This window comes from Myxine glutinosa, chromosome 4 (genome assembly GCF_964187855.1).
Source record: "Myxine glutinosa chromosome 4, kmMyxGlut1.1, whole genome shotgun sequence".
In the NCBI taxonomy this organism is placed as follows: Eukaryota; Metazoa; Chordata; class Myxini; order Myxiniformes; family Myxinidae; genus Myxine; species Myxine glutinosa.
Genome location: NC_136264.1, coordinates 80326087 through 80343535, shown reverse-complemented (window position 1 = coordinate 80343535; position 17449 = coordinate 80326087). Strand labels below are relative to the sequence as shown.

The 17449-nt window shown below is 45.9% G+C and overlaps 1 protein-coding gene across 3 annotated transcripts in view; it reads right to left on the bottom strand.

Annotated features, from left to right (window-relative positions):
- The window catches only part of PRKDC (protein kinase, DNA-activated, catalytic subunit), a 334330-nt gene that overhangs the window by 145631 nt on the left and 171250 nt on the right, over nt 1-17449 (bottom strand). For all 3 annotated transcript variants that reach the window (XR_010984003.2, XM_068112798.2, XM_068112799.2), the window contains exons 40-45: nt 11940-12067; nt 11611-11812; nt 11198-11376; nt 9606-9774; nt 6788-6926; nt 1563-1678 (exon numbers count right to left, since the gene is read on the bottom strand). Coding sequence is in view for 2 of the 3 variants with exons in the window: in XM_068112798.2 (XP_067968899.2) it covers nt 1563-1678; nt 6788-6926; nt 9606-9774; nt 11198-11376; nt 11611-11812; nt 11940-12067 (933 nt within the window). In the remaining variant the exon portion in view is untranslated. The remainder of the gene's footprint in view (nt 1-1562; nt 1679-6787; nt 6927-9605; nt 9775-11197; nt 11377-11610; nt 11813-11939; nt 12068-17449) is intronic.

The following is a 17449-nucleotide window of genomic DNA, read 5'->3' as shown; positions in this document are numbered from 1 at the left end:
CAGATCACAAAGACAGCCTTCTTTCACCTGAAAAACATCGCCCGTCTCCGTCCATCCCTCTCCTCCGTGTGGCTGCAGAAACCCTCATCCACGCCTTCATCACTTCCCGTCTGGACTACTGCAATAGCCTCCTTTATGGTTCAGCCTCAACAATCACCAATAAACTCCAATATATTCAGAACTCCGCTGCCCGTCTACTCACCCATTCCCGGACCCGTGACCACATCACCCCCGTCCTTTACAAGCTTCACTGGCTCCCCATCTCCCAGAGAATCCAGTACAAAATCCTCCTCTTGACCTACAAAGCCCTCCATAACCTGGCCCCATCCTACCTGGCTGACCTCCTCTCCAGACACACTCCCACCCGCAACCTCCGCTCTGCTGGTACCAACCTCCTGACCCCCCCCATCCGGACCAAATTTAGATCCTGGGGGACAGGGCCTTCTCCATCGCTGCTCCCACCCTCTGGAACTCGCTACCTCACACCATCAGAGACTCCTCCTCACTCACCACATTCAAAACATCACTCAAGACCCACCTGTTCAACACTGCATTCAACATTTAACCCACAGCATCTAACCCCTGACTATCTCCTCTCCTTCTCCCTCCTTTGTGCTTTGAATATTTCCCTATTGATTCTTCTTTTTTGCAATTGTTTTTATGTTTTGCTATGCATTATGTTTTGCACTCTGTCAAAGCGTCTTTGGGCTTCCTGAAAAGCGCTATATAAAATAAATGCATTATTATTATTATTATTATTAGAACGCATGGTACGTCAGAACACACGGTAATCAAGTGTTGCGTTACGTAAACAATTGTAAGGTTACGCAAATTACTAAAACCATTGGCTTTGTTTGGGTCAAGTGTTATTCACGATGAGAGGCCCCAAAAATCCAATCATCTATCTATAATTCCAGTAATCTCTGTATGTGTGTCTGTGTGTCTGTGTGTCTGTGACCGCTGTTTCTCGACAACCACGGGTCCGATATACTTGAAACTTGCCAGGTATATTGCTGGGGACCCGAGGATGTGCCTTTTCAAGGTTTCATATTAATCGGACAAGTAGTTACCGAGCTATGGCGATTTAGCCGTTCGCCGTTCGCTTTGGCTTTGCGAATGAACCAAACCATTTCATGTAAATAGAGGGGGGGTGGGGGGGTTCTGTGGTCGTTGCGAATGGACCAAACCATTTCATGTAAATAGAGGGGGGGGTTCTGTGGTCGTTACTGTCACGTGGTTTCAAAGTTTTTTTTTGTTGTTGTTTGCACGCATGTTTTTTTGCACGCACGTACGGGCACCCACGTACGGGCACGTCCTAGTATGTCAAATAATAGGAAGGTTTTTTTAATTTTTTTTTTTTAAACGGCCTCACATCGGGGTTAAGCAATCCGTGAACGTGTGACAAATCACCTCGTTCTGATATAACCGTGGGAAAGGTGACATGGATGAGAGGTGTCAAATTAATTTTTTAATAGCACATTAAATGCGCATTTCCCAATTGGCAGATTACCAGATTTTGTCGGAGGTTGTGACCACAGTGCGGTCATTCCCGTTTATTCTACCTGAGGCTTGGGCTTTGTGTCTGCAACGATTCCAGAGGATGACTGGAAGCCTGTCGAAAAGTCAAACTGAGACTGCAGTTCGGTGAGAGATGATGTGTTGGGCAGGAAGACATGCTCTGGCAGGGTGATTTAGGAGAGAACATCGACAAGGGTAATTACACAAAGCAGAGAAATGCGTCCAGAAAAATTAGTACAGTTTCCAATTTTTAAAACAACCAAAGGCTCATTGAAGAGCTTGTACATAAATTAGATGCAGGACAAGGACATGAGGAGACATTAATGTACTTTTGTGGGAATTTATTAGTGGCTGAATGACATTGAATGACATTTATTAGTGGCTGCGGTCGTTTGCCGCTGCGGCAAGGCCTGCTCGTCCTCCTCGGCCTTGGCCTCGGACTCGTCCCTTCGCTCCTGCCTGGCATGGCTCTAAGGTACTCCGCCGCAAGGCTTCTTCTGCTCAGCACTTACTCCACCCCATCATGCATCTCTGCAATCAAATACCACGGACTCCTGCGACGACCCAGATATATTCATAGAGGCTCTGGTCGTAAGTTTGTTTACTTACAAAGAGGTCACTTCATTCCCGTACTCTGGTCCGCTCAGCGCACTCCCACTCATCGTCCCAGAGCACCTGGTCACAGCAACGCACACGATCGCACCTCCTGTCTGCAAACCCTGGCTAAATCACCTGAGTTCATCCCCACCGTACAAACAAACATGAAGCTCACTCTGTTCAATACCCGGTCCCTCAACAACAAAAGCCTCATCCTGAACGACTACATTCTGGATAATAAACTGGACTTTCTCTGTCTCACTGAAACCTGGCAACAACCACTGGACTACTTCTCACTCAACCTCACTACACCCAATGGATATTCAAACATCAATAAACCACGCTCGGAGGGCCGAGGTGGTGGAATTGCTGTAATACACCGACAGGACATCAAGACCAGCCTCATCTCCATCTCATCTGCTCCATCATTTGAACACCTGGCTTTTAAACTCTCTGGTCACACACAGTCAGTCATGGCTGTCGTCTACGCCCTCCCAAACCACACCCATCATTCCTGTCTGACTTCTCCTACTTTCTGACCCAGCTCTGTTCCCTCTCCCCCTCAATCCTCCTCCTCGGTGATTTCAATATCCACATGGACTCCACTGACTCCACAATAACCACTGACTTCACCGATTTACTCACCTGCTTTAACCTCACTCAACATGTCAACTTTCCTACCCATAACCATGGTCACATTCTGGACCTTGTCTGCTCTACTGGATTAATTTTGCACCATCTCTCTGGCTCCGACCTCACTCTCTCTGACCACCTAGCCATCACTCTGACCATCAACATCCCCACCCCAGCACCAAGGCATTATCGCACTATCAACTTCCGTAAGCTAAACGCTCTTTCACCTACCTCATTCTCATCGACCCTCTCTGAAAAAATGTCCACTTCTCCCTTCGTTGACCTCCACACCCCTTCTGACCTCACTGACTACTACAACCACACTCTCTCCTCCTGCCTTGACCAGCTTGCGCCTATAAAAACCAAAACAGTTTCTTTCACCCATTCTGCTCCCTGGTTTACCCCTGAACTCCGCCTGATGAAAACTCGTGCTCGCCAACTTGAAAGACTCCGCAATAAAACAGGTCTCACAATTCACTCCCAAGCCGACAAGGACCACCTACAACACTACAAAGATGCCCTCTCCCACGCCAGCTCCGCCTACTACTCTCAAATTATCCACTCTGGCTCTGGAAACCGAAAAGCACTCTTCTCTACAATAAACAAACTCCTCAGCCCCCTGAACACCACCACCCAGTCATTCACAGTAGACAACTGCATCTCCTTCCTTTCATTCTTCCAATGCAAAATTGACAACATCTACAACAGCTTAACCACCACCGCACCCGCTCCCCCTCAAACCACCTGCCCCCCCTTATCCTGCCAACCCCTGTCTCAGTTCTCCCCAGTCTCCCCTACTGACCTCTCAACTCCTCATAGGAATGAAAACTGCCACCTGCACTCTTGACCCCATCCCCTCCAGCTTTGTCAAGGACTCCCTTCCTGCTCTCTCTCCACTTATCACTGCAACAATAAACTCCTCCCTGTCTACAGGCATCGCCCCACCATCCCTCAAAATTGCTGCTGTTACCCCCATTCTGAAAAAACCTGGACTCAACCCTGACACCCTAAATAACTTCAGACCCATCTCCAACCTACCCTTTCTGTCAAAAGTTTTGGAACGCGCTGTAGCCATTCAACGCAAACATCACCTCTCTGCCAATAACCTGTATGAAACATTCCAATCCGGTTTCCGCTCCAACCACAGTACTGAAACTGCTCTCCTCAAAATCACCAACGACCTTCTCCTCTCCTCTGACGCTGGCAACCTCAACATTCTCATCCTCCTCGACCTCAGTGCCGCCTTTGACACCATCAATCACACCATCCTCCTCACCCGACTTGAAACCACCTCTAACATTGCCGGCACTGCCCTCTCTTGGATCAAATCATACCTCTCTGACAGACGCCAGTTCATCTCCATCAATAACTGCAAATCCCCCACTGCTCCCCTCCCCCAAGGTGTCCCCCAAGGTTCAGTTCTTGGCCCCCTCCTCTTCATCCTGTACCTGTCCCCCCTTGGTCACTTAATCCGCCGTCAAGGTCTCCAATTCCACTGCTTCGCCGATGACATCCAGCTTTTCATCTCCACCAAGTCCATCTCCAGCGCCACCCACTCTATCCTGACAAACTGCATCACTGAAATAAAATCCTGGCTTCAAATCAACTTCCTCAAACTTAACTATGATAAATCTGAAATAATCATCATTGGCCCAAAAACGCTCACCAAATCCACCCATAACTTTGCCTTCAACATCGACGGTCTCCCAGTATCCACCTCCCCTCACATCCGGAATCTTGGCATCATCTTTGACCAAACCCTCTCCTTCGACAAATACACTAAACAGATCACAAAGACAGCCTTCTTTCACCTGAAAAACATCGCCCGTCTCCGTCCATCCCTCTCCTCCACGGCTGCAGAAACCCTCATCCACGCCTTCATCACCTCCCGTCTGGACGACTGCAACAGCCTCCTCTATGGTTCACCCTCAATAATCACCAATAAACTCCAATACATTCAGAACTCCGCTGCCCGTCTACTCACCCATTCCCGGACCCGTGACCACATCACCCCCGTCCTTTACAAGCTTCACTGGCTCCCCATCCCCCAGAGAATCCAGTACAAAATCCTCCTCTTGACCTGCAATGCCCTCCATAACCTGGCCCCATCCTACCTGACTGACCTCCTCTCCAGACACACTCCCACCCGCAACCTCCGCTCTGCTGGTACCAACCTCCTGACCCCCCCCATCCGGACCAAATTTAGATCCTGGGGGACAGGGCCTTCTCCATCGCTGCTCCCACCCTCTGGAACTCACTACCTCACACCATCAGAGACTCCTCCTCACTCACCACATTCAAAAATCACTCAAGACCCACCTGTTCAACACTGCATTCAACTTTTAACCCACAGCATTTAACCCCTGACTATCTCTTCTCCTTCTCCTTCCTGTTGCTTTGATTATTTACCTATTGATTTTTGTCTTTTTGCACTTGTTTTTTGTACTCTGTCAAAGCGCCTTTGGGCTTCTTGAAAAGCACTATATAAAATAAATGTATTATTATCATTATTATTATTATTATTAGGTGCAAAGAAATAAATTAATGGTGGTCACCGACTATAAATCCTGTGGATAAAAGGTTAAAATTATGTTAACAAAAATATAAAATCATTGAAGGTATAATAATGAGGAATATTAGAATATTATTATTGAGTACAAGATAGGTTTGGTTGTCAAACAAGTGTTAATGTTGATTTTTATCTCAACATACTTAATCAAAAGCAGAAAATAAAAAATGGATTGAAGTCGATGGCACCCCATTGCAAATCCCCACGCTTCCCACCTAAAGCAAAGTTGAAAGATGGCAAAAACTTCCATCAGGATTTACCCAATGTCAAATTTTTAGTTAAATTTTCTTCTCTCTATTTTCATCCATGTGACTAAGTCTCCACCCCCTGGGGCATGAACCAGGGGTCAAATCCCCCCCCCCCCCCCAAAATCGCCCCCCCAATGTTGATTGCAGATACAAAGTTTCACCAAACAACGTGCCGTAATTGCAATTTATGGTATTTGACCTTTTGAACCCACCCCAGGAGGCAGGGACAAAAATTATACTGCTCTTGTACCTTCATGCCATGTGATGATCATAATTACCAAGATTGGTGAACTTCCGCACAACCGTTTAGGAGAAGATAGCGTGACAGACAGACAGACAGACAGACAGACACAGACATGTTTACCATATCCCCCTGTTTTTTTCTTCAAAAAGCATGGGGATAATTAAGTGAAAACAGTGAATGTTATAGCACTCCTCCCACCTCGACCTTGTATAGGCCTATGAGGAGAAACACGCAGCCCTTTGTGGGAGGATAATTATTTGGGTAAAGCACATGCACATTTGTATTATTCACAGATGTTTAGAATGACCCATACAAGTTGTAGCATTGCAGTCATGGTCGGCTTGACCAAAGGTGAGAGGAAATTGTATGCAGAATTTAGTTGTACATGTCTGTATTATATTGGGTCAACAGAATTGGGCAGAGGTAGTGTACACCTTTGTACTAATTGTTGGCCTATAACTAAAGTATACACTGTCAAATTGATACTTTGCAGGTAGGGTGAGGTATCAATGTGGGTGCCGCCCACCGGATGGATGTTAATAAACTGGGTGTCCCATCTGTTAGCATTAGCTGATGGAGGTTAAATATTCTACTGTGTATTTTTTGAAGAGTAGGCGAGTTATTAGCGGCACTCTGGCAAAATTCCAAATGCTTGTCGGAAACTCTGGTTAGTTAGCGAGTCGGCTGGTCTTCTCGGATTTTCCTTGATACGAAGTTACACTGCTTGCTATCCCAGACTGTGGTTGCAGAGTGGGCAGCAGCTTCTGCACTATAAACCAAATAAATGTTCCCAGGTATTCACATCTCGCAGTGGATCACCGTATTCTATTTTAAAAAGCAACCCTTACAATGACTTTCTTGCATTCCTTCTCATCTCCACCGACCCCGCTAACTCCCATTGTCCCATTGTTTAACATCATGATGACAAAATACAATTGTTCATTTTATAAGCAAACAAGCAGAAGGATCCAGGCCCACCTCTCTCTTCTTTGTCAAGTCCTTGTGCCTCACATCGAAGTGCAACCAAATGCTTCCGGCGCTCTCGCGAGCGCTCCACCTCCATGGGGAAGGAATATTCTCGCTTTGGATCTATGAGGTTCTCATAGATGATAACATGCTGTAGGATGAAAATGAAAACCCAGTGTCAAAATAAACCAAAACATCACAACCCCAAACAAGATGAAAACGTCCATCAAATGGAGGTGAAGAAAAAGGCTTCATGATGGAAATGAGGTGTAGTAACAGGAGATGCAGGGAATATGGAATACCATCTGAGGGAATACATGACAGAGGGGAGGATAAAGTCGAAGTAGGGAAGCTAGAGACGATGAAAATAAAGTTAAGAAAAAAGGGGGGCAGCAAAACAATCAGATGAGACCATTAACAATTATGGTTGAGAAGAAGGGGGGATGTAAAGTGAATGTGGATGTTGGTAGAGAGGAGATATAAACAAGCAAGAGAAGGAGAAGGTGAAGAATCAAAAGAGATTGGTTAATATCAATGTTTAGGCAGGGGCGATTTGAGCCATCTCAACGTCGTGAGAATTGCAGGAGGGCTCTGTGGGTTGGTAGGAGTTGTATATGGGTTTCAAGGTTTAAAAACAAGGACACCAGCACAATTGTCTACATGAACTGACTGTTGGCATGGTTGAAAATTATCCAAGTAAGTTTGAATTCTATTTTATCAAAACCGAATTTTTACTTGCGCTGTGGCTCAAGGTCAGGCATGTGAGTATTGCGATCACCCTCTCTTGGGTTTGTCTGACACGAGTCAAGACCTCCCTTGAGTGTGTTCTAATTTCTGATGTGTTTATTAATTGTTTATTTGATGGCCGTGCATATATTTTGATGGCCATGGAAAAAGACATCCTACAAATACTATCCAGATTCAGAGGCATAATAATGGTTCGAGCGTCCGCTCTGAGTCTGGGAGGACGGAGGTTCGAAACCGACCGGCTGAATCGTACCAAATACTTCAAAAATGGTACGTGCTGCTTCCTTGCTTGACGCTCAACATTTTAAAAGTATATACCATTGGCCAAACAGCCACAAGTTGGTTGGTAACCATTGTGTAGGATTTATGGGCCTAATAGCCTCAGTCTGTATTGAAGCAAGGGAATCCATACATTGTATAGACCCTGATGCAATCATTGCCTCCACCACCAAAGGTGGATGGAGGTTAGTTTTCACCCTCGTCTGTCTGTCTGTTTGTGAAAAGGATATCTCAAAAAGTTGTGGAAGGATTTAGCCGAAATTTGGTGGAGAGGTTGGGTATGTGACAAGGAAGAGTTAATTCAATTTTGGTGAAGATCCGAATGCGGATCAGAATTTTAAAAAAGTTTTATAAGTGATTCTTCACCTTTGAATGATAGGGCTAAAACCGATATATGTAGCATGATATCTCAAAAAGTTAAGGAAGGATTTGGACGAAATTTGTTGAACATGTTGGGCGTGTGACACAGACGAATAGATTTGATTTTGGTGAAGATCTGAATACAGATCCAGATACGATCATTTTTAAGTGATTCCTCACCTTGACATCACCCTACAAAGTGATGGGGCCAAAAATGGTATATAGCATGATATATCATAAAGTTGTGAATGACTTGTAACAAAACTAGGTGGATGACAAGAACAAGCTGATGTTGCTGACATGTTGGTTCATGTCCAGACCCAGATCTGGCCTTTCAGTGGATACAAAGCATAAATTGTTCAGCCTGACAGAGGTATGCTCTCTCTACTGAGTAACCTCTGTATGCTCTCCACTGAGTGCTGGTCGAGTTGGTATTGTGACACTGAAAGATTCATTGTTATTCAAGGAGCTACGTATATCTGCAATAATCTGACAATTGTATTTTTTTAATTTTCAGATAATGACAGACTTACTGCTTTTCAGTTGTGTGTATGTGTATGGTTACATATGTTTTTTGTTTATGGTTTTGTATGTGTATACTTCTTGTTTACCTAGTACACCCACTCCCAATGGGAGCAGCAGGAAGAGTCATGTTATTATCCTCTCTATGGGTATATAGATTAGAGTAGATCTACGATCAGGTTTGTTAGTCTGTGCTGGACGTGATAAGCATTTAATGGCTCAAGAACGTCGGGTTTCCTCCCTTTTCAGGTAACCATAAGTGTTCGTGATTTATACTTCTGGTAGAGACACCCCCATTAAACACCATGATAAGCTATTTATACACATCAACATGGTGTTTGCCCAAGGAGTAAAAACCCCTTGAGGAGGGGATATTATTAGTATTAATATTATGTAATAACATTATGCTATTATAAATAGTGTTATTACTTTAGTTATAAGAAGCAGCCTTGGAAAAATACTACAATAACCTATCGACACACCATAACACAGATTTCACCCAAGGCAGAAAACCTCATTGGGGAGGGGAGGAGGGAAATCAAGTTACTACATCCTCCCTCGTGCGGCCCTTAGTCTTCCTGCCAAGTTTGGTTGAGATTGGATAAGTAACGACTGAATATAGCACGGTCAGCCAGATACCAAATTACATATTTTAGTTTGTTTAATGTTTTAAATTGCTATGTAAATAGTAAGCAGCATTTAGAAAAACATTTCATAAAACCATTATAAAATTGTGAGTTCTTTGTAATTTGTCGACAATGACAAAAAACAATAACTGAATAAGTAAGAATAGGGATACTGAAAATGCGGTGATCTGCCTACTATCAGATGGACGGCATGGGCCATTGGGCCACTATCAGAATATTTCCCACGGCCATTCCAAGTTCCCAATCAGCTCCTGCATTTAGGTACTATTGCTCACTTTCTCTGGTATCTCTTCAAACAGGAATTTGTTGAAGAAGCGAGGATCCTTGGAGATTGCAGAAAGCAAAGCAATGTTACAGCAAAAAGCAGCGCAATGCTGCTGACGCCGCAACTCCAAAAGCTGCGTTTCACCAATCATATTTTCAATGTACAAATTGTAGCAGGCCCTGGCACAAATACACCCATGTAAATGCATGTTCTTTTCTTTGCAAGTACGGAAAAAAAAATACACATTTTCATTGCAAATATAGCCATGATTCATCAGGTCCAAGCAAAGCGAGAAACGTTTAACATATTAACACAATACACTACATGGCCAAAATTATGTGGCCACCCCTTCTAATTAGTGGATTCGGCTGTTTCAGCCACACCCATTGCTGACAGGTATACATAATCAAGCACACAGCCATGCAATCTCCATAGACAAACATTGGCAGAAGAATGTGCTGCACTGAAGAGCTCAGTGACTCAACGTGGCACCTTCAGAGGATGCCACCTTTCCAACAAGTCAGTTCGTCAAATTTCTGCCCTGCTAGAGCTGCCCTGGTCACATGTAAGTGCTGTTATTGTGAAGGGGAAACGTATAGGAGCAACAACAGCTCAACCGCGATGTGGTAGGCCACACAAGCTCACAGAACGGGACCGCCAAGTGCTGAAGCACGTAAAAATCGTCTGTCCTTGGTTGCAACACTCACTACCAAGTTCTAAACTGCCTCTGGAAGCAAAGTCAGCACAACAACTGTTTGCCGGGAGCTTCATGAAATGGGTTTCCTTGGCCGAGCAGCCGCACACAAGCCTAAGATCACCATGCGCAATGCCAAGCGTCGGCTGGAGTGGTGTAAAGCTCACCGCCATTGGAATCTGGAGCAGTGGAAACTCGTTCTCTGGAGTGATGAAACACGTTTCCCAATCTGGCAGTCCGACAGACAAATCTGGGTTTAGCGGCTGCCAGGAGAACGCTACCTGCCCGAATGCATAGTGCCAACTGTAAAGTTTGGTGGAGGAGGATAATGGTATGGGGCTGTTTTTCATGGTTCGGGCTCGGCCACTTAGTTCCAGTGAAGGGAAATCTTAACGCTACAGCATATAATGACATTCTAGACGATTGTGTGCTTCCAACTTTGTGGCAACAGTTTGGGGAAGGCCCTTTCCTGTTTCGGCATGACAATGTCCCCGTGCACAAAGCGAAGTTCATACAGAAATGGTTTGTTGAGATCGGTGTGGAAGAACTTGACTGGCCTGCACAGAGCCTTGAATTGGAACACCGACTGCGAGCCAGGCCTAATCGCCCAACATCCGTGCCCGACCTCACTAATGCTCTTGTGGCTGAATGGAAGCAAATCCCTGCAGCAATGTTCCAACATCGAGTGGAAAGCCTTCCCAGAAGGGTGGAGGCTGTTATAGCAGCAAAGGGGGTGGGGGGTGGGAGGGTGGAAGGGGGTGCAACTCCATATTAATGCCCATGATTTTGAAATGAGATGTTTGACGAGCACATATGGGTGTGATGTTCGGGTGTCCACATACTTTTGGCCATGGTGTATCTGCAGCAATATTTACAATTCCATTGTCAAATATCCGAAAGGTCCTCACTTCATCATGGTTTTTGAAAGGATTTTTCCTTCAGGGTCTGGTGGATCTTGAAAGGCCAAGCAAAGGCGAGCGGATGAGCCATGGAAATCGGCACATGGGAGGCGGAGGTACATAACCTCCAATGCACGCAAGCAACACAGCTGGAAGGTTAGCCAGGACTCAAACATAGCGTCAGTGTGCTGGAGAAAGAGAGAGCATTGTACGGCACATGAAAAAGATAAAACAAATTATTATTATTACAGCATTTAACATTGTCTGATGAGGCTTTTGCAACCATTCATTCTGTCACACTGCTGTGGAGAGCACAACATTGTTCCTTTCTTGAAATTAAGAGCACTTCATTCTTTGCAGTATCAAATGCATGATGTAAAAGTACGATGTGATTGGAAATGACCCACCAATGCATACTGTACCTTTGGTGCACGCTCCTGCACGCAGCCCACCATGCGGCGCACTTTCTCCAGGAAAAATGCACGCAATTGTTCTTCAGAAGTACGGTGTAACAGTGGCAGCAAGACACGAAAAAGAACAGCACGACCGAGGGAAGCATTTACGGATTCGGCACAGAGGTCCCAGGTACAGCGCAACATTGATACCTGCACATCTGTGGAGGCACTGCAAGAGCAATGGGCCAATAAATAAGAAGGTAAAGAGTATTGTTTACATGGAATAAGAATAAAATACCTTCTTGAACTCAGAAGCTGCATCGCATAGTAACATTGTGCCACAAAAAGCTGCATACCAGTTTGTAATCTTGATAAGGCAAGCCTGGAAGCTCTCCTCCAATGCATGCTTCTCTTCTCGGCAAATGATGCTCACCAGCAAATGCAACAGAAATGCACTTCCTGAAGTTTCCAGGCCAGCCATCAGCTGTGAGAACATCATGTACACAACTAAAACGTTACATTTCGATAGTCTCCACAAGGTTGTATTGATTGGCTATGTATATATTCCTGTCTGACTTCTCCTACTTTCTGACCCAGCTATGTTCCCTCTCCCCCTCAATCCTCCTCCTTGGTGATTTCAATATCCACATGGACTCCACTGACTCCACAATAACCACTGACTTCACTGATTTACTCACTCAACATGTCGACTTTCCTACCCATATCCGTGGTCACATTTTGGACCTTGTCTGCTCCACTGGATTAAATTTGCACCATCTCTATGGCTCCGACCTCACCCTCTCTGACCACTTAGCCATCACTCTGACCATCAACATCCCCGCCCCAACACCAAGGCATTATCGCACAATCAACTTCCGTAAGCTAAACGCTCTTTCACCTACCTCATTCTCATCCACCCTCTCTGAAAAAATGTCCACTTCTCCCTTCATTGACCTCCACACCCCTTCCGACCTCACTGACTACTACAACCACACTCTCTCCTCCTGCCTTGACCAGCTTGCGCCTGTAAAAACCAAAACAGTTTCTTTCACCCATTCTGCTCCCTGGTTTACCCCTGAACTCCACCTGATGAAAGCTCGTGCTCGCCAACTTGAAAGACTCCGCAATAAAACGGGTCTCACAGTTCACTCCCAAGCCTACAAGGACCACATACAACACTACAAAGATGCCCTCTCCCGCGCCCGCTCTGCCTACTACTCTCAAATTATCCACTCTGGCTCCGGAAACCCAAAAGCACTCTTCTCGACAATAAACAAACTCCTCCGCCCCCTGAACACCACCACCCAGTCATTCACAGTAGACAACTGCATCTCCTTCCTCTCTTTCTTCCAACGCAAAATTGACAACATCTACAACAGCTTGACCACCGCCGCACCCGCTCCCCCTCCAACCACCTGCCCCCCCTTGTCCTGCCATCCCCTGTCTCGGTTCTCCCCAATCTCTCCTACTGACCTCTCTGAACTCCTCATAGGAATGAAAACTGCCACCTGCACTCTTGACCCCATCCCCTCCAGCTTTGTCAAAGCCTCCCTCCCTGCTCTCTCTCCACTTATCATTGCAACAATAAACTCCTCCCTGTCTACAGGCATCGTCCCACCTTCCCTCAAAATTGCTGCTGTTACCCCCATTCTAAAAAAACCTGGTCTAAACCCTGACACCCTAAACAACTTCAGACCCATCTCCAACCTACCCTTTCTGTCAAAAGTTTTGGAACGTGCTGTAGCCACTCAACTCAAACATCATCTCTCTGCCAATAACTTGTATGAAACATTCCAATCCGGATTCCGCTCCAACCACAGTACTGAAACTGCTCTCCTCAAAATCACCAACGACCTTCTCCTCTCCTCTGACGCTGGCAACCTCAACATTCTCGTCCTCCTCGACCTCAGCGCTGCCTTTGACACCATCGATCACACTATCCTCCTCACCCGACTTGAATCCACCTTTAACGTCACCGGCACTGCCCTCTCTTGGATTAAATCATACCTCTCTGACAGATGCCAGTTCATCTCCATCAATAACTGCAAATCCCCCACTGCTCCCCTCCCCCAAGGTGTCCCCCAAGGTTCAGTTCTTGGCCCCCTCCTCTTCATCCTTTACCTGTCCCCGCTCGGTCACTTAATCCGCCGTCATGGTCTCCAATTCCACTGCTTCGCCGATGACATCCAGCTTTTCATCTCCACCAAGTCCGTCTCCACCGACACCCACTCTATCCTGACAAACTGCATCACTGAAATAAAATCCTGGCTTCAAATCAACTTCCTCAAGCTTAACTGTGATAAATCTGAAATAATCATCATTGGCCCAAAAACGCTCACAAAATCCACCCATAACTTTGCCCTCAACATCGACGGTATCCCAGTATCCACCTCCCCTCACATCCGGAATCTTGGCGTCATCTTTGACCAAACCCTTTCCTTCGACAAATACACTAAACAGATCACAAAGTCAGCCTTCTTTCACCTGAAAAACATTGCCCGTCTCCGCTCATCCCTCTCCTCCACGGCTGCAGAAACCCTCATCCACGCCTTCATCACCTCCCGTCTGGACTACTGCAATAGCCTCCTCTATGGTTCACCCTCAAAAATCACCAATAAACTCCAATACATTCAGAACTCCGCTGCCCGTCTACTCACTCATTCCCGGACCCGTGACCACATCACCCCCGTCCTTTACAAGCTTCACTGGCTCCCCATCCCCCAGAGAATCCAGTACAAAATCCTCCTCTTGACATACAAAGCCCTCCATAACCTGGCCCCATCCTACCTGGCTGACCTCCTCTCCAGACACACTCCCACCCGCAACCTCCGCTCTGCTGGTACCAACCTCCTGACCCCCTCCATCCGGACCAAATTCAGATCCTGGGGGGACAGGGCCTTCTCCATCGCTGCTCCCACCCTCTGGAACTCACTACCTCACACCATCAGAGACTCCTCCTCACTCACCACATTCAAAACATCACTAAAGACCCACCTGTTCAACGCTGCATTCAACATTCAACCCACAGCATTTAACCCCTGACTATCTCTTCTCCTTCTCCCTCCTTTTGCTTTAAATATTTCCCTATTGATTCTTGTCTTGTCTTTTTGATTCTTGTCTTATATATATGCCGTATATCGCTGCTGTTTGTTTTCTTGATTCTTGTCTTTTTGCAATTGTTGTTTTCATGTATTGTTATGCATTATGTTTTCCACTCTGTCAAAGCGCCTTTGGGCTTCTGGAAAAGCGCTATACAAAATAAATGAATTATTATTATTATTATTATTATTATATAAACCAGTCCTTCATGCACAGGACCAAACAAGTCCTTTTTACAGTCTAACACCGAAATTCACCTTTACACATTTCCAAACAACAGCAACAATTTATAATGCTCTTCCATCAAAGATGATCAACAACAACAACAACATGCATTTTAAAGCCATTTTCCATGCCAGAGCGGGGGTTAGCCTTGCGGTCCCCATGACAATCTTCTCCATTTTGCCCTATTTTCTGCATCTCTCCTTGTTAACCCCCTTGCCCGCATTTCTTCTTCCACCATCTTTAGCCAAGTCTTTCTCGGTCTTCCTCGTCCTATACTTCCTTTAACATTAATTTCCATCACTCTTCTCAACCAGTCACTTTCATCCTTCCTCAACACATGACCAAACCATCTCAACCTGTTCCTCTTCACAGCATCAATCACAGGCAATATTCCCATCATCTTTCGCAATTCATCATTTGTCTTCCTCTCTCTCTCAACGATACTCCGCACATCCATCGAACCATTCGCATTTCCACCCTTTCCAGCCTTCGTTGCTGCTCTACGTTCATTACCCATGTCTCGCTCCCATAAATCATAACACTTCTCACACATGCAGCATACACCTTTCCCTTCAGCTTCAGCGACACTCTCCTCCTCATCAGCACGCCACTCAGTTCCCAAAACTTCTTCCATGCACATCTCACTCGAGCAACCGTTGCCGAGTCTGATCCAACTTCTCCATTCAGCATGTCTCCGAGGTAGCAAAATGTTTTCACACCTTCCAACTTCATGACGTCTCCAAGATCCAACTCAACATTTCCTCCATCTGCAGCTCCCTCTGTGCACACCTTACATTTGAATGTAGCTGCCACACTGGTAAATGACCCTCTCAGACAACTACATTTTTGATGAACCCACTCAGCGCACATTGTACATTGAATGGAGTTCACTCCGACACCCTTCCTGCACACAGCACACGGCCACTTCCCAGTTCTTTCCACCTCACCACATGCTTTACCACTTGCCATCACCTTTGTTTTTCCGATATTCACCTTCAGACCTTTCGTCTCCATACATTCCTTCTACTTGTTCATCTTTTCCTTCAGTCCATCCATACTTTCCGCAATCAACACCAGATCATCTGCATACAACAACTCCCACGGTAAACCCTCCTTTACGTTCTGAGCCAGCACCTCCATCACAGCTACAAATAGTAGTGGACTTAGTACCGACCCCTGATGCACTCCCACCTTCACCTCAAACTCACCACTGTTCCCGTCCTTCGTCCTTACAGCTGTGCGCGCTCTTTTGTACATTGCCATCACTACTCTGATCAACCATTCCTCCACTCCTAACTTCCTCAATGCCCATGTCAATACTTTGCGTGGAACCCTATCGAATGCTTTCTCCAGATCAACAAACCCAAAAAACAACTTCTTCCTCTTCTCAATGTACTTCTCCTGCAACTGCCTCACAATGAAAAGCGCATCTGTCGTTCCTCTTCCTGGCATAAATCCAAACTGCATTTCGTCGATCTTCACTTTCTTCCTTATCCTCCTCTCCAACACCCTTTCCAATACCTTCATTCCATGCTCCAATAACTTTATCGCTCGGTACGAGCCACACACCAGAGGGTCACCTTTCCCCTTGTATAGAGGGACGAGGGTACTCAGTTCCCAATTCACTGGAATGCGGCCTTCTTTCACCACCAGATTACAGATCTCTGTCATTCTCTTCACACCCCAACTTCCTGCTGCCTTCAACATATCTCCCACAACTCCCGTCGGCCCTCCCGCTTTTCCACTCTTCATTGCTTTTATCGAACCCTGGTGTTAGGCTAGCGGCTAGGGCGCCGGCTTAGGATCCTAGGATCCTGGGTTCGAATCTTGGTCGATCGCCGAATTAATGCCAGGGGGGTTGACTCAGCCTGTCATCCTTCCGAGGTCGGCTAATTGAGTACCAGTTCACTGGTAATTCCCTGCTTGTCGTTGAAGGCGGCAAAAAGGGTTGGCGTCAGGAAGGGCATCCGGCCGTAAAACATTGCTTCAAAAAGGGGACCAAAAAACAACAACTACCACGGTCCCCGAAAAGGCCAACCCCCGCTTTGCGGGGAAAAATGGCCTCTAAACGGTGGGTTTTTTTTTTATTGCTTTTATCGCTTCCTCAACTTCCTTCTCAGTTATCTTCTCTGCCGGTCCTAAAACTGGGTTACTCTCTCTGTTGCCATCCCATTCATTCTCTGTATTCAACAGCATTTCCATATATCTTTTCCATCTTCCTTTAATTCCATCTGGGTCGACAACGATTTGTCCCACTTCATCCTTCAAGCAACTCACCCCCATCACATCACACCTCTTTCGCTATGTGCTTTGCAATCCTGAATACTGCTTTCTGACCCTCTTCCGAATCCAAGCGTTCTCCGAACATTTTCCTACATGCCTCCTGCGCCTTTGCTACCTCTTTCTTTGCAGCCTTATAACTTTCATGCTCTGCTGTTTCTGCTCCCGTACCCTTCACCATCTGCCACTCCTTGAACTTCTTCCTCTTCTCGTCAATCCTCTTTCCAACTTCATCATCCCACCACCATGTTTCCGAGTGCCT